Below are 17371 nucleotides of genomic sequence, written 5' to 3'. Positions count from 1 at the left end.
AATCCGAACTCAGAAGAAGCAGATATATGGCCCTCTGAACGAAGGGAATAAGAAAACGATCGATGATGGTGGTGAAGTATAAAGTGCATATTGGTGAACTAGAACCAGAAATATCAGAAATTTGTTTATTCATTGAAAATCTTTTCGAGGACATATAGTTATCGGTTAATATATGGTTGCTTTGCACCGAAGAAAACACAAATATAATCATGAATAATGGAGGTAGAGGCTCCACAAGGTCAAGCCATCAGTTTTTGAATTCCTCGGATAGGCCTTGTGTGATGCCTCGCATCAGTTGGTCTATAAACTGATGATGATTATATGTCTGTTATACTAGGAACCAACTTTGCAATCAAGCTCTTGATTAACACCGAGAACAACTGCTTGATTGAAGATATCATCACCAATTTAGACCTTTCTACACAGCTACAGAATAACTTTTCACAGACTTCTCGAGAAAGTTATAATTTGGCCCTGGGCAGTCAATAGGAAAGCTTCGAAATATAGTTTTCGGCGCTCTAAATACAAGTGCAGAGAAAATTCATCATGCGTGCATGTGTGTTTCACTAGGCGTATCACCACAATTATATAAGTGGTGGAGGATAATTGAAGTTGGTAAACTCAGAAAAAAACGGAAATGCAGCATTGTACATAAAAAGAAAAAAATAAAATTTTAGAAAAGAAAAAAACTACAGCAAAATGCGACCTTTGAAATAAGAAGGCAACGATGCTCTACAAAGAAAAGAACTGGTCACTCTCCAATGAAGAGAATCGGTAAACAATTTCAACATAAATGAAGGTATCCATTTAACCTTCATATACTTAAGTGTCGTTCGTACGAAATGCAATAATGAAATACAACCGGATTATGCTTGTAAACAGAACATATTATCTTCACGTTGGTTTGGCTAGTCCTTCGCTACGACAATCAGGCTTACTGGCGGAAAGTTTTCAAGCAAATTTGAAATCCAGTAAGGGAGGATGATTTATGGGAAACCGGATACAATAAGGTATCATACCTTTTATCTGGCTAGCCGGGTGCTACTGCCCACATCATTTGGAAGCTCCAGTGGTCAGACTATGTAAAGTGGATGGATGACAATGGGATCCCTCATAGGCACAAATTTGAAAATGGGTCGATTGACACTACAGATTGAATCACACGCTGCTCGGTTTTTTAAATTAAAGGCTGACCGAAAATTGCGTAGGAAGAGGCTAGCGAGATCGAGGACCACCCCTAGTGCCATAGAAAAAGGAAAGAGAGCTGACCTTAAAATATAATTCATAAGTTGAGGACTTTTTGAAATATGTTGTATGTATGCCATATGGGCAGCAGAAAACTGGGAAGGAGGGCGGGGGCGGAAGAACACCGCATGTTTCATAACTATACTCAACCTGTTACAGTCGTATAAAAACTGGCGAATCTGTCTCTGTAAGTCGGATCTAATACCACTATTTCTAATCATTTTACCAATCTCTCTCAACTGATCGATAGGGTCTCCAATGCCAATCAGCTGCTCTGTATCTACGAAAGGTGTATGAATGCAAAGCAAGCTGAAAATCTTCTGCAATGTCAATTAACTTACACTTGGAAATGTAATGGGCTGCTAAGTAGAGCTGTTGGATTGCTATTAATTACCAGCTTCCAGGATAAGATGATGTACACTACATGCACACGAAAAAGCGAGGTTTGCTCCTAGCGTTCTATTACTGTTTATTTCTTTCTTTTTCAAGGTTCAATTTATCATGTCGTGGGTTATGACGCTGTGAATTTTTTCAATTAGACACATAAAAGCAGATATGGGATGCCTTACCTTAACGTGCCACCTTCACACAGTCGCGAAAAACAGCAGCTGATATTAAAGAAGTCGTTAGTCTAGCTCGCTTCTATTTCCACGGAGGGGTTAGAGCTTCGAGTGGGATCGCGCCCGATCAACGCAGCTTTATGGAAATCTCTGTCGTATATATATAACTTTGGAGCAACTGCTGCTGGCCTGTTCCTCATTCTCAAGAAACAGGTCAAACAGGGGCCACAAATGAAAGTGCCCAGCTCCATAATCCTTTATTCTTTGAAGGCAGAGTGCTGAGGAAAGCAATGTGCACAAAAATTTCCACTTTCCGCTTGTTCCTACTAACCAAATACTACCCGTGAACCAAATACGACTTTTATTTCAGAGCAGAATATAGATATTGTCGGCAAAATATCAAATTTCTAAACCCTTGAAGGACTAGCATCAAACCATAGCAACAATTAATATAAAATATAAAACTCTCTGTTCCCATCGACAGCTCACCTAACGAGGACAAATGCAGCAAAAACCTAAATAATACTCTTCTGCCACAACTAGCATATACAATGGTCTCTGTAAATCGAGAACATGTTCAGCATAAAACACGTAACAGATGACAGTCATAGATAATTCGTCGCTCCCGGCGCATTTGGCAACGTAGCGGTCAACAAACTCATTGATGTGCTGACCAACACTTTTACGAGAAACAAATACAAAACGCTGAATGCCAGCATTCTTCAGTTGAACATCGATTCCGAAGCAAAAAATGCGTACATCTCACTGATCTCAAATACAAGGACGCCGATAGCGCCAACCTATACCTATGCCTAACAACAAAATCCTCTCAATTTTTGTCTGCGAAATATCGGGAGATAAGCTCAGATCCTTCAGCTTTCAAGTGTTTACAAAGGCTAATCAGGGGCCGGTTTGCCGCTACAAAAAAAAAAGCCCACACCGATCTCCTCGAGAAAGGTATATTTTGGGTCTCTTCCATACAACAGGCAAATTGGCTGGAGATGATTCGCGGCGTATGATAAGGGGTTATCGCCGTGTCAATACCTACGTCATTTTATACTGCTTCCCACTTCTTCACCTACAGCAGGAGAGGGTAACAATCTTTTCGGCAATTAATTTGCTTTGCTTAGGGTCATATCAGGTCCCAATGACCGAGAAGAGTGCAGTTAAGTTGATTTTCTAACTATTCGAATTTATATGTTCGTTTCTGTTTCCGAAAAATGCAGCTACCAGCAACCTTTTTTCAAAAATATACTGACGACGTTCTTGTTGTGCCTGATGGACATGAACAACGTTTGAGTTAACTGCAGCAAGAGAGGCTAGGCTGTATATATATACGGAGAAATACGCCATCTAATAAGTGAAAGTAACTTGCCTCGGCGATGTTATATTGTATATGTCCTGTTCAATCCTTTGTGCAGTATAGGACATCCACACTCAGTCTCTTTGTTGTTATTGCTTTTTCCTATTTGATTTTCATTGAGATTGTGCTTCAGTTTAATTATCATTGCATTTAGGCGAACACAAACATCCATGACGATTAGAATTCGAACCCAGAGCAAAGAGATTGAGAAGCTGACGCTCGACCGCCTCAACTATCACGCGATCAGTATTGGATTGTATATATTGAAGAAACAATTTCAATTACTCCTGAAGAACGCCAGGCCATCGAGGATTTTCCTAAGCCGGCCACCAAAGCGAAGCTTCGTCGATTTTTTTATGTCGTAAATTTCGAGAGACACTGTGAACTACATGCCCCCAACGTAACAGCACCATCTCAGAACCTATTCAAATGTCGTAGAAGTGAAACTGAGACGAACTAGTCTTTCTAGCTTTATGGAGAGCATCCTGGTGGGCATGCGATCATCAAGGCAGATAATTCAAGCATTACCTTAGCAACCGTTTGGTACTGGACAGTATTTGGCGTTGCTTATTCTTTTTTTTTTTTCAAAAATGTCTACGACAAGCAGAAGCGCTACAATACTTATGATAAAGCATTACTGGTAATCCATGCTGAAATAAAATATTTTGACAGAACTGATTTTGCGTTTATAACCTTCACAGATCATAAACCACTTTAACATCTAATCGGAACACCCTCGAAGAACAAGCAAAGAAATACCTTACCCAGAAATTACACTGAAGGCCTGATCGCAGACGATGGCATGTACAAAAAAGCGCTTAGTCTAACGGGTCCATCTTTGTCGACTGGACATTAATAACAATACCGACTATCAAAATACTAGGGCGCCAGAGGCGGTATCAGTCTTGATGCGATTTACCCTAAATACACTCACCATTATCAAATTCAGATCACTGACGAAGACCTGACATACTTCAGACGCTTTATTATAAAGCTTCAGAAGCTGACATTCGGCAGCTGTCTTTACTCGAACCCTTGCAACGATAGACCTTCAATATCGTTTACAGTCTATCGTATCCAAATGGAAGGCAACTGCAAAAACCATAACACGCAAACTTGTTGAGAGACATTACTTGGACACGTCACCATCAGCGTTCAAAGGTGGCTCGTAAGCAGCCCTAGGAAACTTCAATGAACAATCCAAGTATTTGCACATCGACCTTATCAAAATGTCACTGATATAAGGAGTCCAACACTGCCCGATCATTCTCGACAGGTTAAACGCGGGAATTGTGGGGTCTTAAGTCCGTATCAACTTGATACCGGTCCGATCCGGCATCAAGTTGATACGGACTTAGGAACCCACAATTCTCAAAAACATATTTTCAGCTCCGGTAAAGCTTTGGTCAATAAAATTGGCGGATTTGCGCTCAATTTAATTCGTATTCATGTTGTGTTCTGCGAATTATATAAAACAGCACTTAACATCTGCGAGCCGCTTCGGTCACGCTCCTCCCAGAACAAAAGTGAGGCAGCGTCTGACGATTTGCCTCTGCTCTGGTAAGAAACCGTAAAGCCGTCATCGTCTAATATTTTTTTAAAGAATTAAAACAGTTTTTGTTTGGAACTTAGTTGTTCCGTTTTGCAATATATGTAATATTCCCTATTCAACGGTTTTTTCTAAGCTAATTAACTTACAAATGATTGATACAACAAATGCTAAGCAGGCATCCAGTTACTCCAGTTTAAATTTATTTTATTGGGGGAATTGCCCAACATTTTTGCGTGGAAGCGTAGAACATTTTTCTTTTTTGTCGCTCTGTATAACCTTAGATTAAATTTCTGTCATATTAAGTAGTTTTAAAAAATTAAATTTTATTTATTAATTTTTTTTGTAAAAAATGTTTGACTTGACTGAGAAAGAAATGCTTAGGAAAAAACGGAAACTCAGTAATGGGTGTTTGCAACACAAAGGCGATCCCTCTCCAGAAAAAAATGCGAGTAGTCGCATTTAATTTTGAATCTTGCACTATAATTTTCTATTATCACTTTTTGTCGTATCAATATGACCCTAAATTTCCATTTGCTACATTCAAATTCATCTCAAAAATGCATCCCCTGCACCACAGGGTTAACTGAAGAATTGTCACAGTGAAGTCATCGCTGGCGGAGTGCAATGTCAAAATGCTGCCATTGCAGCAACTCTCCCGTGACACCGAAGAGACCGCGGTGGACAACACGGTCGGGCTCTAGTACGTTTGCGAGAAGTCTCGCAGGGCTGCCGTGCACTGGCTGCGCGGGAGTGGGCTCCAGCGCCGTGGGGATCTGGAGCTGGCAAGTGTGGCGCGCGGACGGGCAACGGGCGGAGAAGTCGGACCGAGTCGAAGTCGATTTTCACTTCTTGGCCGTTCTTGAGTCAGCGTTAATCTAGTCCTTAAACAAGATCCGAAGTGCGCGGTGGGTGTCCTCCGTGGGTGTTTCTTTCGTTGGCCGATCTGAAAACCTGAAAAGTTGTCCAACACGCCGAGAGGCGAGTGCTCGGTGCAAATTGCAATTTGGTGCGAAAATCGTGGAACAATCGATAAAGTGGTCGGAAAAGTCGTTTCGCTGAATGGTCCTGCTACCACGGCAGTGGGCCGAGAATCCGTGAATTGAACATTGCCTTGGCGAAGGTCCTTGCGTCGCTGCCGTCTATAGTGCTCCCGTGTGCCCTGAAATCGCGTAAAATGCCCGTAACTCCACTGGTGCTTGTGACACTGTTCGCACTCTGGGACATCGAAACGTTCGCAGTCCAGGTACGTAGTTGAGATTAGTTGAAATGGAAGCAGGGAAGGACCGCAGGCGGCTGGCAGGCGATTGATTTTTCGTCGTCCGCCAGGATTACAGGCTGCCAACGGCGGACCTACTTAGCGAGCTCGGGCCTGCCCCGATGGAGCGTAAATGCTCCAATAATTGATTTATCGATTTTACCGTCCCGACGAGGGTATGTCGCATTTTCTGCAGCCCCGTCCCGTCGCGCTCGGCTGGAGCGGGCCGTCGACGAACAAGGACGACGGCCCGCTCCAGCCCAGGCTCGCCTCGCAGGCTCTCCGCTCGAGTCGTTCGCGGCCCTTTTCCGTGGATTTTCTCGGGTTGTACGCGCTCCACCCTTCATATTGGCAGCGTACACCAAGGAGCCACGCATGCCCAGTCGCGCTGCTCGATATTTTTGTCTTTTCTTTGCCATCGAATCGCACAAGAAAACTATTTCCCATTAATATTGACTTTTGTCATGTCTCCGCTGAAATTTGTTATGATCGCAGGAAGGTGGCCAGTGGCTCCTAGTGCGTCACCTGGCCGAGGTGCAGTGGCAACTCCTCTCCGTTCCCCGATTCCCACTGCAGCACGGGACTCGCGCTAGCTGGAAGGCTTCCTCCTATCTCCCTGCAAATGCTACACTCTCGGCCGCCATGTACACGTTACTTGCTGCAAATTATATTTATGCGTGCCTCGTTCTTTGGCGTCCCAGTTGAAAGGAAGTCGGCTGTTTACCCAATCGGCTGACTGGGGTGGCTGAAGTGCGAACACTGACACAGTTCCACGGACAATGGGCCAGTGCTTCCTGCTAGCGTGTGGGGCGCGTAATCCGCTAGATATTTCGGACAAACCCAAATCCGCAATCCCATTAGCCATTCTAGCCGAGCGCCTGCAGTGGGAACCCAAGAGCCTGCGACCTCTGGCAGGCGACAGTCGCCAAGGTATCGACGCCCCAGTTACATTGCTCCACTTCACCTCGAATTCACCTGTGTCTCTTGCTTAATTCCTCCTTAAGGCCGCCAGCATTTGCTCGGTTTGGGGCCGAAATCGAGAATTTTCACAACAACTTGGAGCGTGTTCTGCAGCCACGGCAGAACCCAGGGAGCAGATGGTTGCTCGGATTAAAGTGGGTGGGAGTGTTTATTTTTAATCTATGTAACATGTTCTGTGCCGTATCGATTTGTAAATGAATTACGCGGAGTAATGAAGTCAGACAGCGGCACATACCCAAGATCGCATCACACTCCACGCATTTTTATCTGCCGCCGTAATGCCGTTCTTCATATTTTCGTTGATAATGTGGAAACATTTCGGAGCGTAGCCGGCGAGTCTGCTAATGGCGCATAATATCGAGCAATAAAATGCGAATTCCTTTGTTTCGCCGCTCGTAATTGAAAATTTCCATGACAAATCCTTTGTACGAATGACGTCACCTGTGACTAAGCTTTTCCTTGGGGATATTTAGGACAAGGGATGAATGGCTCGTGTGTAGCGAGGGCGGGGAGGTAGGTGTTTGTTTTCTTCTTGGTTTCGATATGAATCAATTTGAGTGGTTTTCTCCGAAATTACATGAAGAGCAAAGGATATCTGAGGGAGAATCAGATTGGAATAATTAGGATCCCCGCGTATGAGTCACTTCATAATCCATATTCGACTGGTGCTGGTTTGTACCTGAGTCACAAGCACGTGCCGTGGTCGCTTAATTTAGTTTATGAAGTGTCCTTGGATGGTGGAGTTTAAAGGGCAGCAAACTATTTTGGGTTACGAGTCACACAAAGCTGAAACGAAGGCAATTACCAGCGAATTTTTACCTACATGCAAACAATTTGCAGCTACGTCAGTCATTCTTTGTATTTATGTAGACCAAGAGGTTCAACACTGGAGAATCTGCTTATATTTTTCTCTGCTGGCTTCTATAAAGTCAATGATCCCCGTTAGTTAGGTCTTATGTGAAGGCCTAGGTGTCACTTCAAAACTTGCAGCACTTCCTTCAGCGCTTCTTCTTCGTGGATTTAGCCTGCTAACATTTCTTTGCATTGATTGCTCTCTCATTCGTCCTTATGCTTCTATCTGTCTTTTGAGTGCCTAAAGTTCATAATCTGACACTCCTTTGGAGAATAGAACTGACGAAAGAAGATCCTTTTTCGTGTTGCTTCTTTATGAGTTCTATTCATATGAAATAGTCTAATCCAGCTGGAAGATATGTAGTTTTATCAATCAAAGTACCTTCCGTTGCCTTGTTCATTGCCCTCTCTCATGTTTGTGACAAATCTCGGTTACCTTTCCGAAAGAACTCACTCTCTATTCATCATCATCAATGGCGCAACAACCGGTATCCGGCCTAGGCCTGCCTTAATAAGGAACTCTAGACATCCTGGTTTTGCGCCGAGGTCCACCAATTCCATATCCCTAAAAGCTGTCTGACGTCTACTCTCCATTGCTGAACCCAAATTTTCACTTCAATTCTTTGAAACGCTGTTTTGAAAGTTCGAAATGCATTGAAAGGAAGAAGTGGTAATCAAAGTGGACTATGCCTGGAGAATACGAGAGTTACTGTACGACGTCCCAACCTGATGTGTCAAATGTTTTCGGACCGAATTTCGTAAGGGTTGGCATGGAGTCAACCACTTAGTCCCGTCTATTAGCGTGTTCTTCGCGTTTTTTCTACAATGACTGGTAACAATTGATTAGTTCTTGTCATGGAACCAAATGAAAGACACGATCCACAAAGCGGCCTCTGCAACCCTCGGGGTCATCAAGCCGGGTAAGCGGTACATCAACCGAGATACTTGGCTTTGGAATGATGATGTTGAAATGAAGGTCCGTGAAAAGAAACGCCTCTACCATAAATTTCTCGATGATAAAACGCCTGCTAATTGGCAAATTTATAAGAATGCCAACCGGGAAGCAAAGAAAGCGGTCGCTGTCACCCGAGCGAAGCATTTCAAAAATCTTTACGATAAACTGGACACTCGGGATGGCGAGAGAGATCTGTATCGACTTGCTAAAAGCCGTGATGAACGCACACAGGATATCGAACACTTTTGTTGTGTAATGACAAGAACGGTACTTTGCTTACCAACCGTCGAGCCGCAACGGATAGATGGCGAGAATACTTCGAGCAGATTTCAACTGAAGAATTTGCTCATCCTCCACTTCCACAATCATTGCCGACATTTGGAGCAGTTCCACCAGTCAGCGCAACTGAAGTCGAGGAGGCAATAAAACAAATGAAATCGGGGAAAGCAACAAGACCTGACGACATCGCATCTGAGCTCTGGAAAGCGAAGAGCTGGGACCCAACACTGTGGCTCAGTGAATTCTTTAACCGGGTTATTCAGGAAGGAAGAACACCATCTGACTGGCAAGAAAGTACCACTGTTCCAATATGGAAAAAGAAAGGTAGCCCAGCAGAATGTTCAAATTACCGTCCGATCCGGTTACTTTCCCATACCATGAAGATTTTTGAACGACATCTTGACAACCGCATTCGCGAAATCGTTGAAATAACCGTGAATCAAGCCGGATTTGTCAAGAACTGCGGAACTACTGACGCAATACACGCTGCACGGTTACTCATGGAGAAACACCGTGAGAAGCATCGCCCCCTTTACATTGCCTTTCTGGATCTAAAGAAAGCGTTTGACCGTGTACCACACGAACTCATCTGGTATGCTTTACGACAACACTTCGTGCCAGAAGAACTCGTGCGCTGGGTTCAATTGCTCTACCACGATCCGAAAAGTAAAGTTCGAAGTATGGCGGGTGTATCAAAACCGCTTCGTGTCTCTGTTGGAGTTCATCAAAGAAGTGCCCTCTCACCACTCCTCTTTGTCCTTGTTATGGACACCGTCACACGGGATATCCAACGTCCAGCGCCCTACACACTGCTTTATGCAGATGATGTTTTCCTAGCATCTGATAGCAAAAATGATCTCAAGCAACTTGTTCAAAAATGGAATGATCGCCTCACGCAACACGGTCTCAGATTGAATTTAAACAAAACTGAATTTTTGACGACCGATCCCCATGAAACAGGCACAATCACTGTCAGTGGCATCACAACTGAGCGATTTAAATACCTTGAATCAGCGCTATCAGCCAATGGAGAACTACGTTATGAAATTGCTTCACGCATTAACGCAACCTGAATGAATTGGCATTCCACAACTGGTGTCCTTTGTGATCGACGTATCAACGAACGTCTCAAATCTAAAATTTACCGCAATGTCGTCCGTCCAGTGACAATGAACGGCGTCTTGCGGTAATGGAGACAAAGATGCTACGTTGGACTAGTGGCGTCACACGTTTAGATCACATCCGAAATGAGGATATCCGCGATCGTTATGGGGTTGCACCAATCGTGGAAAAGTTGCGAGAGAGGCGTCTTCGATGGTATGGTCACGCAATTCGTGCAAACGAGACTTCACTTGCCAAGATTGGTCTGAACATCGAAGTCGATGGTAAATGACCAAAAGGCAGACCTAAGCAACGGTGGCTTGATACACTGGATGGGGATTTGAAAGCCTCGAGATTGCACCCAGATCAGGCATTCGATAGAGCCAAATGGCGAAGCCGATCCCGCTTGTGAACGGGACAAAGGCTGAAGAAAAAGAAGAAGTTCGCCTGGTTTTATCAAGTTTAATACCCCACACCTTTTAAATTCTACGAGGGGCATCGTAGTTAAGGGTAGGATGTTTTTTTTGGTCAAACCATTACTTTTTTTCGTTTCGGTATCCGATGTAGGCCTATCTAAGTAAAATAAACCCATACATTCCGGATTTTTGCGAAGGTCCACCAATTCAAAATCTCTAAGAGAGGAGTCTGGGTTCCTGGCCTACACCATCGCTCAATCTGAGGCAGGATCTGTCATGTTTTCCTTTTCTACCATAGATGTTGCCCTTACAAACTCAGAATCGCTTTGTTTTGTGTATCAATTTGGTTCCCTCCATATTTCTGTCATTTTCCTGGTGGTTGCTTTCCCTGAAAATTTCCTCTTCAGTATGCGTTGCCATCCATGCATTTCACGTTGCTACCTCATTGCAATTCAATTAATTTTATTATGATTTTTTTTGGGGTAGGGTAGGTGGATGAATCTACGTACAGAATCTCCAGGTTCGGTACGTCGTCGGATTACCAACTAAACACCTCCCCATCGTCAGCGAGCTAGCCTGGAACCATTTGTCACATTACTTCGGGCTAGTCCCCGAACTCTCCCGCCTTGCGGAGCCTTCAAATCAGGGTATTCTTTTCACCAACGAGAGGAGAGAGGAGGGAGGGAACTGTCAGTTCAAGGAACCGCCTGTCATTCGGCTCCTCCACCGGTCGGGCTCTATCTTCTTAGCAACGAGAAGAACCCGAACGTAATGGGCAACACGGGTCCACCTGTCTGCACTTCTCAGCATCTCCACTGCATTTTACCGCTGGTTTTGACTCGATTGTCGACTCGACGAACGATATGGGACGCAGGGTCGGAATTCTCTTTTTAGTCAGGATGACTACTTCGGTTTTGTCCAGTGCAAGGTTAAAACCATAAGTAGTCATCCATCTGCTACCGGTCGCATCAATATGCCGAGTCCGCTTTGCGGCTGTTCGACAGTGCGTCCAGCAACGACATCATCTGCATAACCGACCAGGCGTGGCTCTTCTGGCATGTCGAGTTTAAGTAGGCTATCATAGGTAGCGTTCCAGAGGTTCGGCCAGCAGCGAGCTTTGCTCTTGTTTAATGTGCTGCGGAGTTTCCTTTTGGCTGGTTAGTACTCCTTCGTTATGGTACATGCCTCTTCCCGGTCACTTAGACCTTGTGTTAAGCGGCGGAGACATCGATTTCTACCGTCCACCAATATATAGAAGATTTGCCACGTCTCGATGCCCTCCTGAGCATGGAGGCTCCAAAGCCCGTCGTTATCAGGTTCACAACTGAATTTACGACAGGACAGGATCTGTTCCAAAAGTTTCAGCAAACCTCCGGGTGTTCACTTTCGCAACGTTCCATGCACGGAAAGAGCGCCGGAGTGGCGCGCACCGAGAGTTTGTGTCCACCAGTTCGAAGGCAATGTATTGATGGTCGCTTGTCGAGAAGTCCTCCAGAACTCGCCACCCGTCCACCAGCAATACCAGTGATTCTGACGCGAAGGTTACGTCGGGAATACTTCCCTCGCAGCCTGGGCGCCGGAACGTTGGGGTGGATCCGATGTTTAGAACTACCAGTTTTGTTCCCGCCGCCATTTCCAGAATTCGTTTCCTTCTGGAGTCTGTATGAGGCATGCGCCATTCAAGTGCCCTGACATTGAAGTCACCCCCGATTAGAATCCGCCCATAAGATAGGGTCCTCTAAAGCATCAAGCCTGCGTCGAAAGTCCGGCATCGTCTATTCGGCGTAAGATAAACACTGAAAAACCTTATCCCTGACTGACCGCATTTACGGCGTGTTGCCCTTCTGTCAGGTCCCCGATAGTTGCAGAAGTCTGCCCATAATCCAAACATCTGTAACATTTGTTTGGGGCGGACCGGATTCGTATCCTCCACACTACCTAACCAATTCTTATTTTCTTGCTGTTTAGAAACTTCCTCGTGTATTGCCTCTGAAGTTCGCAGAGGTGATACAAATCCGGGCATTGGTTACCTCAGGACATTCGCGTTTGATGGCCTCTTCTATCTCGTTCTTTTCTGTGAGGCAGTCAAGGTCTCGGATTTCCAGAGAATACGTGGGTTCCAGGCTGGAAACCAAAGCTTTCTCTCCCAGAACCCCCTGCTTCACAGAAAGTAACTTTATTTGTTGTCCTTGGGCCTAGGTCGTCTAGGACTCCACCACGCTTCGTTTTACGAATGGAAGACACTTCTGCTCCGCTATCTTCGGGTTTAATCTTGTAACGGATTTCACTGAGGACTTCCGCAAGAGGCTTGCCTTCCGTCGGCTTAATAAGTAGAGCTGGCGGTCTAGTCCTCCTTCGTCTCCCTACCTTTTCTTTTGGTGCTCCGTCTTTCGTGTTTGCCTTAATTTTAGGCAGAGGTTTTTCTGATGACGCGACGTGTTGGTGCCTCTGCGATGTTTCTGCTTTCCGTGGATTTTCTCTTACCCTCTATGGCCGCCTGTAGTATGAAATTTTGTCCAGGAGCTCCTCCAGCTTCATTATGCCGTTTTTCACCCCTTTGCTGACGTTTTTCTGGAAAACGTCGCAAATCGCATGCGCTTCACAACTGCCGCGGATTTCTTAATAAGCCTTTCCTCTTCAGCTTGCGCCAGAGTAGTCGACAGTCTTCCCATTCGGCTTATATTCGAAACTATTTGGTTATTTTCGGCAGTTTCCATTGTGCCTCTTTCCGCAATTATAGCACTGCCTGGTACTGTCTGGATTCCCGTTGCAGGTGTCCCATCACTTTGCGAGTCCTTCTCTCCATCTGCGCGTCCCGATGTCTCGTCGGGTTCAACCCCTGTTGCGTCCATCGCTGGGCTCTGGGGCGAGCGGCGCATTTTTGTGCTGCGTATAAACGCAGCCAGCTTATTCTCCATTTCCACTATCTCATTTCTTTTATTTTTTATTATGATGGATGCATGTGGTTTGTCATGTAGGTTATACGGCTTATAGTTGTACTGGATTCTTCAATCTTCTCGCTTTTTCATTGGTAACCACCGTTCTCGCAGTGTCCCAATTCCCCTTTCAAAACCTTCGTGTTGAAAGGTTTGTAGAAACCGCCAATTCTCTTCTTCCCACTTCTGAGACCTGTTCTCCCGGGTGGTTTACTTCCAAGAGAATCTGTATTGTCTCAACTCTGGAGTACGTTAAAGTACCAGAGAGTTCAACTTTGTCGACTCATCCTTATTAATCACTTTGCACAGCCTGGAAGTCTCCCTTTCATCCTTCAGCTCCTCATAGTATGTACTAAAAGAGTCTCGTTTTGAACGTTTTACGAGCCTCTTATATTCACGCTGTGAGTTCCGGAAATTTAGCCAGTCTTCATATTTACAATCTTTGCATGCACGATTTAGAAGTCATCTGGTTGATTTCCTGAGTCTTTGCAATTTTTGGTTCTACTGTGGTACCGTTTTACCACGTTGGCCTCGGGACGGATTCCGTCTTTGTATTACAGCCAGTTCGCCTGCAATAGTGAGACTAAATTGTAAGTAATGGTGATCTGAGACTTCATCTAGCACTCGCCAGTTTCTAATCAACTCTAACAACTTTTAAGTGTTAGGTAAATTATTTCAGTTCTTCTTGGCCTCACGAACGTAGTGGCGCATCCTACGTCAAGAGGACTACATACAGGAGATTCGTCTCTTTGCACATTGCCTAAATCTGTATGGTAGAAGAGAAGCATTGCACATGTTCGACATTCTTCAATCACTTGTGGGTGAAGAACTTCGCGCCTCCTTTCAATGCTGTTGCAATGCACGTATATGCGATTACATTCCATGCCGTATAGATTCGATTTGCTTTTCCTGTACGTAGTCTTGCTGCATTGAGTACTAAAATGATGCTTCCGGGCAAAAACTGCATGCGATTGCTTCATTCGCCATGAGCGCGTCTAATTTTCCTATTTTTTTGTCTTGCCCAATGCTTCTAGCGCTCGGAAACGATCGGTTAAAAAGTCCATGAATGCTCCTAGCTTTGGTATCTCAGAAACGCATCCCAGCGGAGCCTCCCATAATGTATAATTACTGGCTGATCATGTAGATAATGAGTGCATCCCAATTGTCGACGTTGATGCCAATCCTTTTCATGTTGGCGAGGAATTCAGCTGTTGCACTCATTAAATTCTTTACAGCTGAATCGCGTTCCTCCTTCGTCGCTGAGAGTTGGTAGAATTTGTGCATGTGGTTCTTTATTGCGGTGCACCATTGACGAGAAAAGGTCGTAGAATGGTCTCCATCGACTATAGTTGCCATCAAACTGCAGGATGGCCATTCGTTCCAATCTGATTTCGTTGGAGCCAGATGTTGTTTCGGTGTTCCAAGTATTCGCAGTTGCTGTCCCCGGTAGATTAGTGTGCTCCTTGACACCAGTTTCAAAAATCGAGAGGAGCTCCAAATAGATTTCCTCTACTTTATCGTACTCTTCGGAATACTGAGCTTGATGCTCTTTCGTCATTTTCCTGTTGGACAGGATCGCCTGGTGTATTGTAGTGATCGCAGTCCAGAGTTCCACTAGACGTTGTTGCCTCGTCTTGAAGTAGCCATACGAACGGCGATCCTGGCTGTCCTTACGGAAGTTATTCATCATTCTGGTGAGTTTCTCGAAAGCGTCCTGCTGTATGACAGTCGTCATCGCTTGTGTATCTGCTGTTCGTTCAGGATTAGCCAAGTTAGTTACTTTCCAACTGTTTTTTTAAGATATACCTTACCTATCTTCCGCACCGAATTGCAATGTGGGCAATTCACTTGGTGGAGAGTTGATAAGTTAGCTGTATCCGAACGGGATTTTACCTCTTGGCTAATCAGGCTCGATCACCAAAAACGAAAGAAACAACAGGATCAAGTAGCACTGGTCAAATGAGAATAATAAAGATAGGCGGATACAATTTTGAAATCGTTGATAATTTCTCTTGTCTAGGGTCGAAAATCATAATCGATGACAGTTACGACGACAAAACCCCACACGGCGGTTGGCAGCTAACAGCGTTACTGCGCAAGATAATGGTTTTGCCAGTCCTCATATATTCTTTGAAGACTTGGGTTGTTAACAAAATAAAATTGCGAACTTTTAGGCGGGTTCGAGAATGGAATCCTTAGAAGAATTTTTGGCGTCCTACAGGAGGGTGGACAATTTCGTAGCCTGTATAACGACGAAATTTTGAGAGCAATACTACTAATTGCGGTGGGCAGGTGACCCACATGGGTCAGGATGATCCAGGTCGCAAATTTGATAACAGGAATGTCAAAAAAAGAAGGCGTGCCTGCAATGGACCGATGTCCAGCCAAGGGATTTCGAATTTATGGACCTTGGCCTAAAACTGGAGGGCCTTTCCAAACGAGGTTTAGATCAGATACCGGTTGTTGCGTCATTGATGATGATTTATATTTTTGTTTAAATCAGTGCCGAATGGTCCCTCTTAAATATACTTCTATTCTCACCTCACCTATTTTTATCCACCAGACGTAGAAGCTTCCGACTTTTGTATTATTCTTTGTGATGTAACACGAACCTTCGGAGCAGGAAGTGAACAATTTGTTTAATGGATGATTCACCTCGAAAGATGAAGACTTTTTCAGCAAATAATCCGTAACTTATCTCAGAGCTCTGGGGGCACAGTCATCGACGAGAAATATTCCCAATAGATAATGTTTACTATGGCGGATATTGTTCTGAGAAGCAATTCAACGGAATATCTGAAAATGCTACAACTACTAGCGTGTTTCAGCTTTGAATACATACAACCTTGCAGATTCCTGTTTGAATAAAGCTCTCATAGTATCATATTTTAGATGTTTGCTAGGAGGTGATGGCAGATATATAAGTCAAAAAGCAAAAGGAAGAGGCAAAAACGCAACAAGACAGCTGGAGCAGAATAGTTCAACGCCCCTATTCATAACGTCTACTGATTTCATATGCCACCACCCAATATGTCGGAGGAAGCTAGACCCACGCATCAAGCATTGTTCTTCCTACCTTTGCACGTATAAACTATAAACTTCAGACAACTAAGTGAACTTTAAATTGTTCATGAAAATTATTCTGAGTTCTCCTTTAATTTAATGATCGCATGTGACTAAGAAGATAGTGTGCACGCATGGCGCATTTAATGAATGAGAACAATTGCAGCTAAGTGGTGTCTCCTCATGACGATACGGCGTGAATTTTTCATAAGCCCCACTAATTTCAGCCTGGCTGCTTGCATAATACTCGTACTTGGATTTCAGTTTGGCTGTCAGAGAAACTGCATACGAAATGTTAGCCGATAATATGCGTTCCATGCGTTTGATTGTTTTCAAAAAGACGGGCCAGCCCGTTATGGAAACTGCAGAGAGAATGTATCAATCACGTCGTGTAAAGGAAATAAATTAAACGGAAATGATTCACGTTTAGAATATGAGCTCGTTGACTTCGAGCCATCTTTTCCAATTGCCTCTGCAGTAGTTACAGAATACGGATTAGTCCATTCGTTTCCCAGAAGGAGTAAGTGCGAAATTTAGGTCGACTTCAGTGCAGATATAAAAGCAAGTTTAATTCCTCGCTCATTGCTTCAATTAAAAGTTATTTTTGCGAACTTATCATTCTCTCTTTGGGAGAATCCATGCAACAAATTAATTGCTTATTTTTTTCAAAACACTTGAAACATTCCGGCAAAAGTCCTCATTAAAGCTTTTCTTTGCGGACAGATAGGGGTATCACGGATATACTACCTCTGATAGATGAGCCGGTTAGGGCATGGCGTCTCATCCCTGCTTTCCATCGTTCCTAACTCATTT

General features: G+C 44.2%; 1 protein-coding gene across 5 annotated transcripts in view; it reads left to right on the top strand.

Moving 5' to 3' along the window:
• The first annotated feature begins 5510 nt into the window (after positions 1 to 5510).
• The window catches only part of LOC119654167 (amyloid-beta-like protein), a 92267-nt gene continuing 80406 nt past the window's right edge, over positions 5511 to 17371 (top strand). For 2 of the 5 annotated variants that reach the window (XM_038059340.1, XM_038059336.1), the window contains exon 1: positions 5513 to 5963. In XM_038059340.1, coding sequence (XP_037915268.1) covers positions 5895 to 5963 — 69 coding nt within the window. In that variant the 5' untranslated portion in view covers positions 5513 to 5894. Of the gene's footprint in view, positions 5964 to 17371 lie in introns of all 5 variants that reach the window. The other 3 variants (XM_038059338.1, XM_038059337.1, XM_038059339.1) reach the window with 3 other exon arrangements.

The sequence above is a fragment of the Hermetia illucens genome, chromosome 4 (assembly GCF_905115235.1).
Source record: "Hermetia illucens chromosome 4, iHerIll2.2.curated.20191125, whole genome shotgun sequence".
NCBI lineage: Eukaryota > Metazoa > Arthropoda > Insecta > Diptera > Stratiomyidae > Hermetia > Hermetia illucens.
Note: the sequence above shows the minus strand (reverse complement) of the source record. Positions and strands in the feature narration are given on the sequence as shown.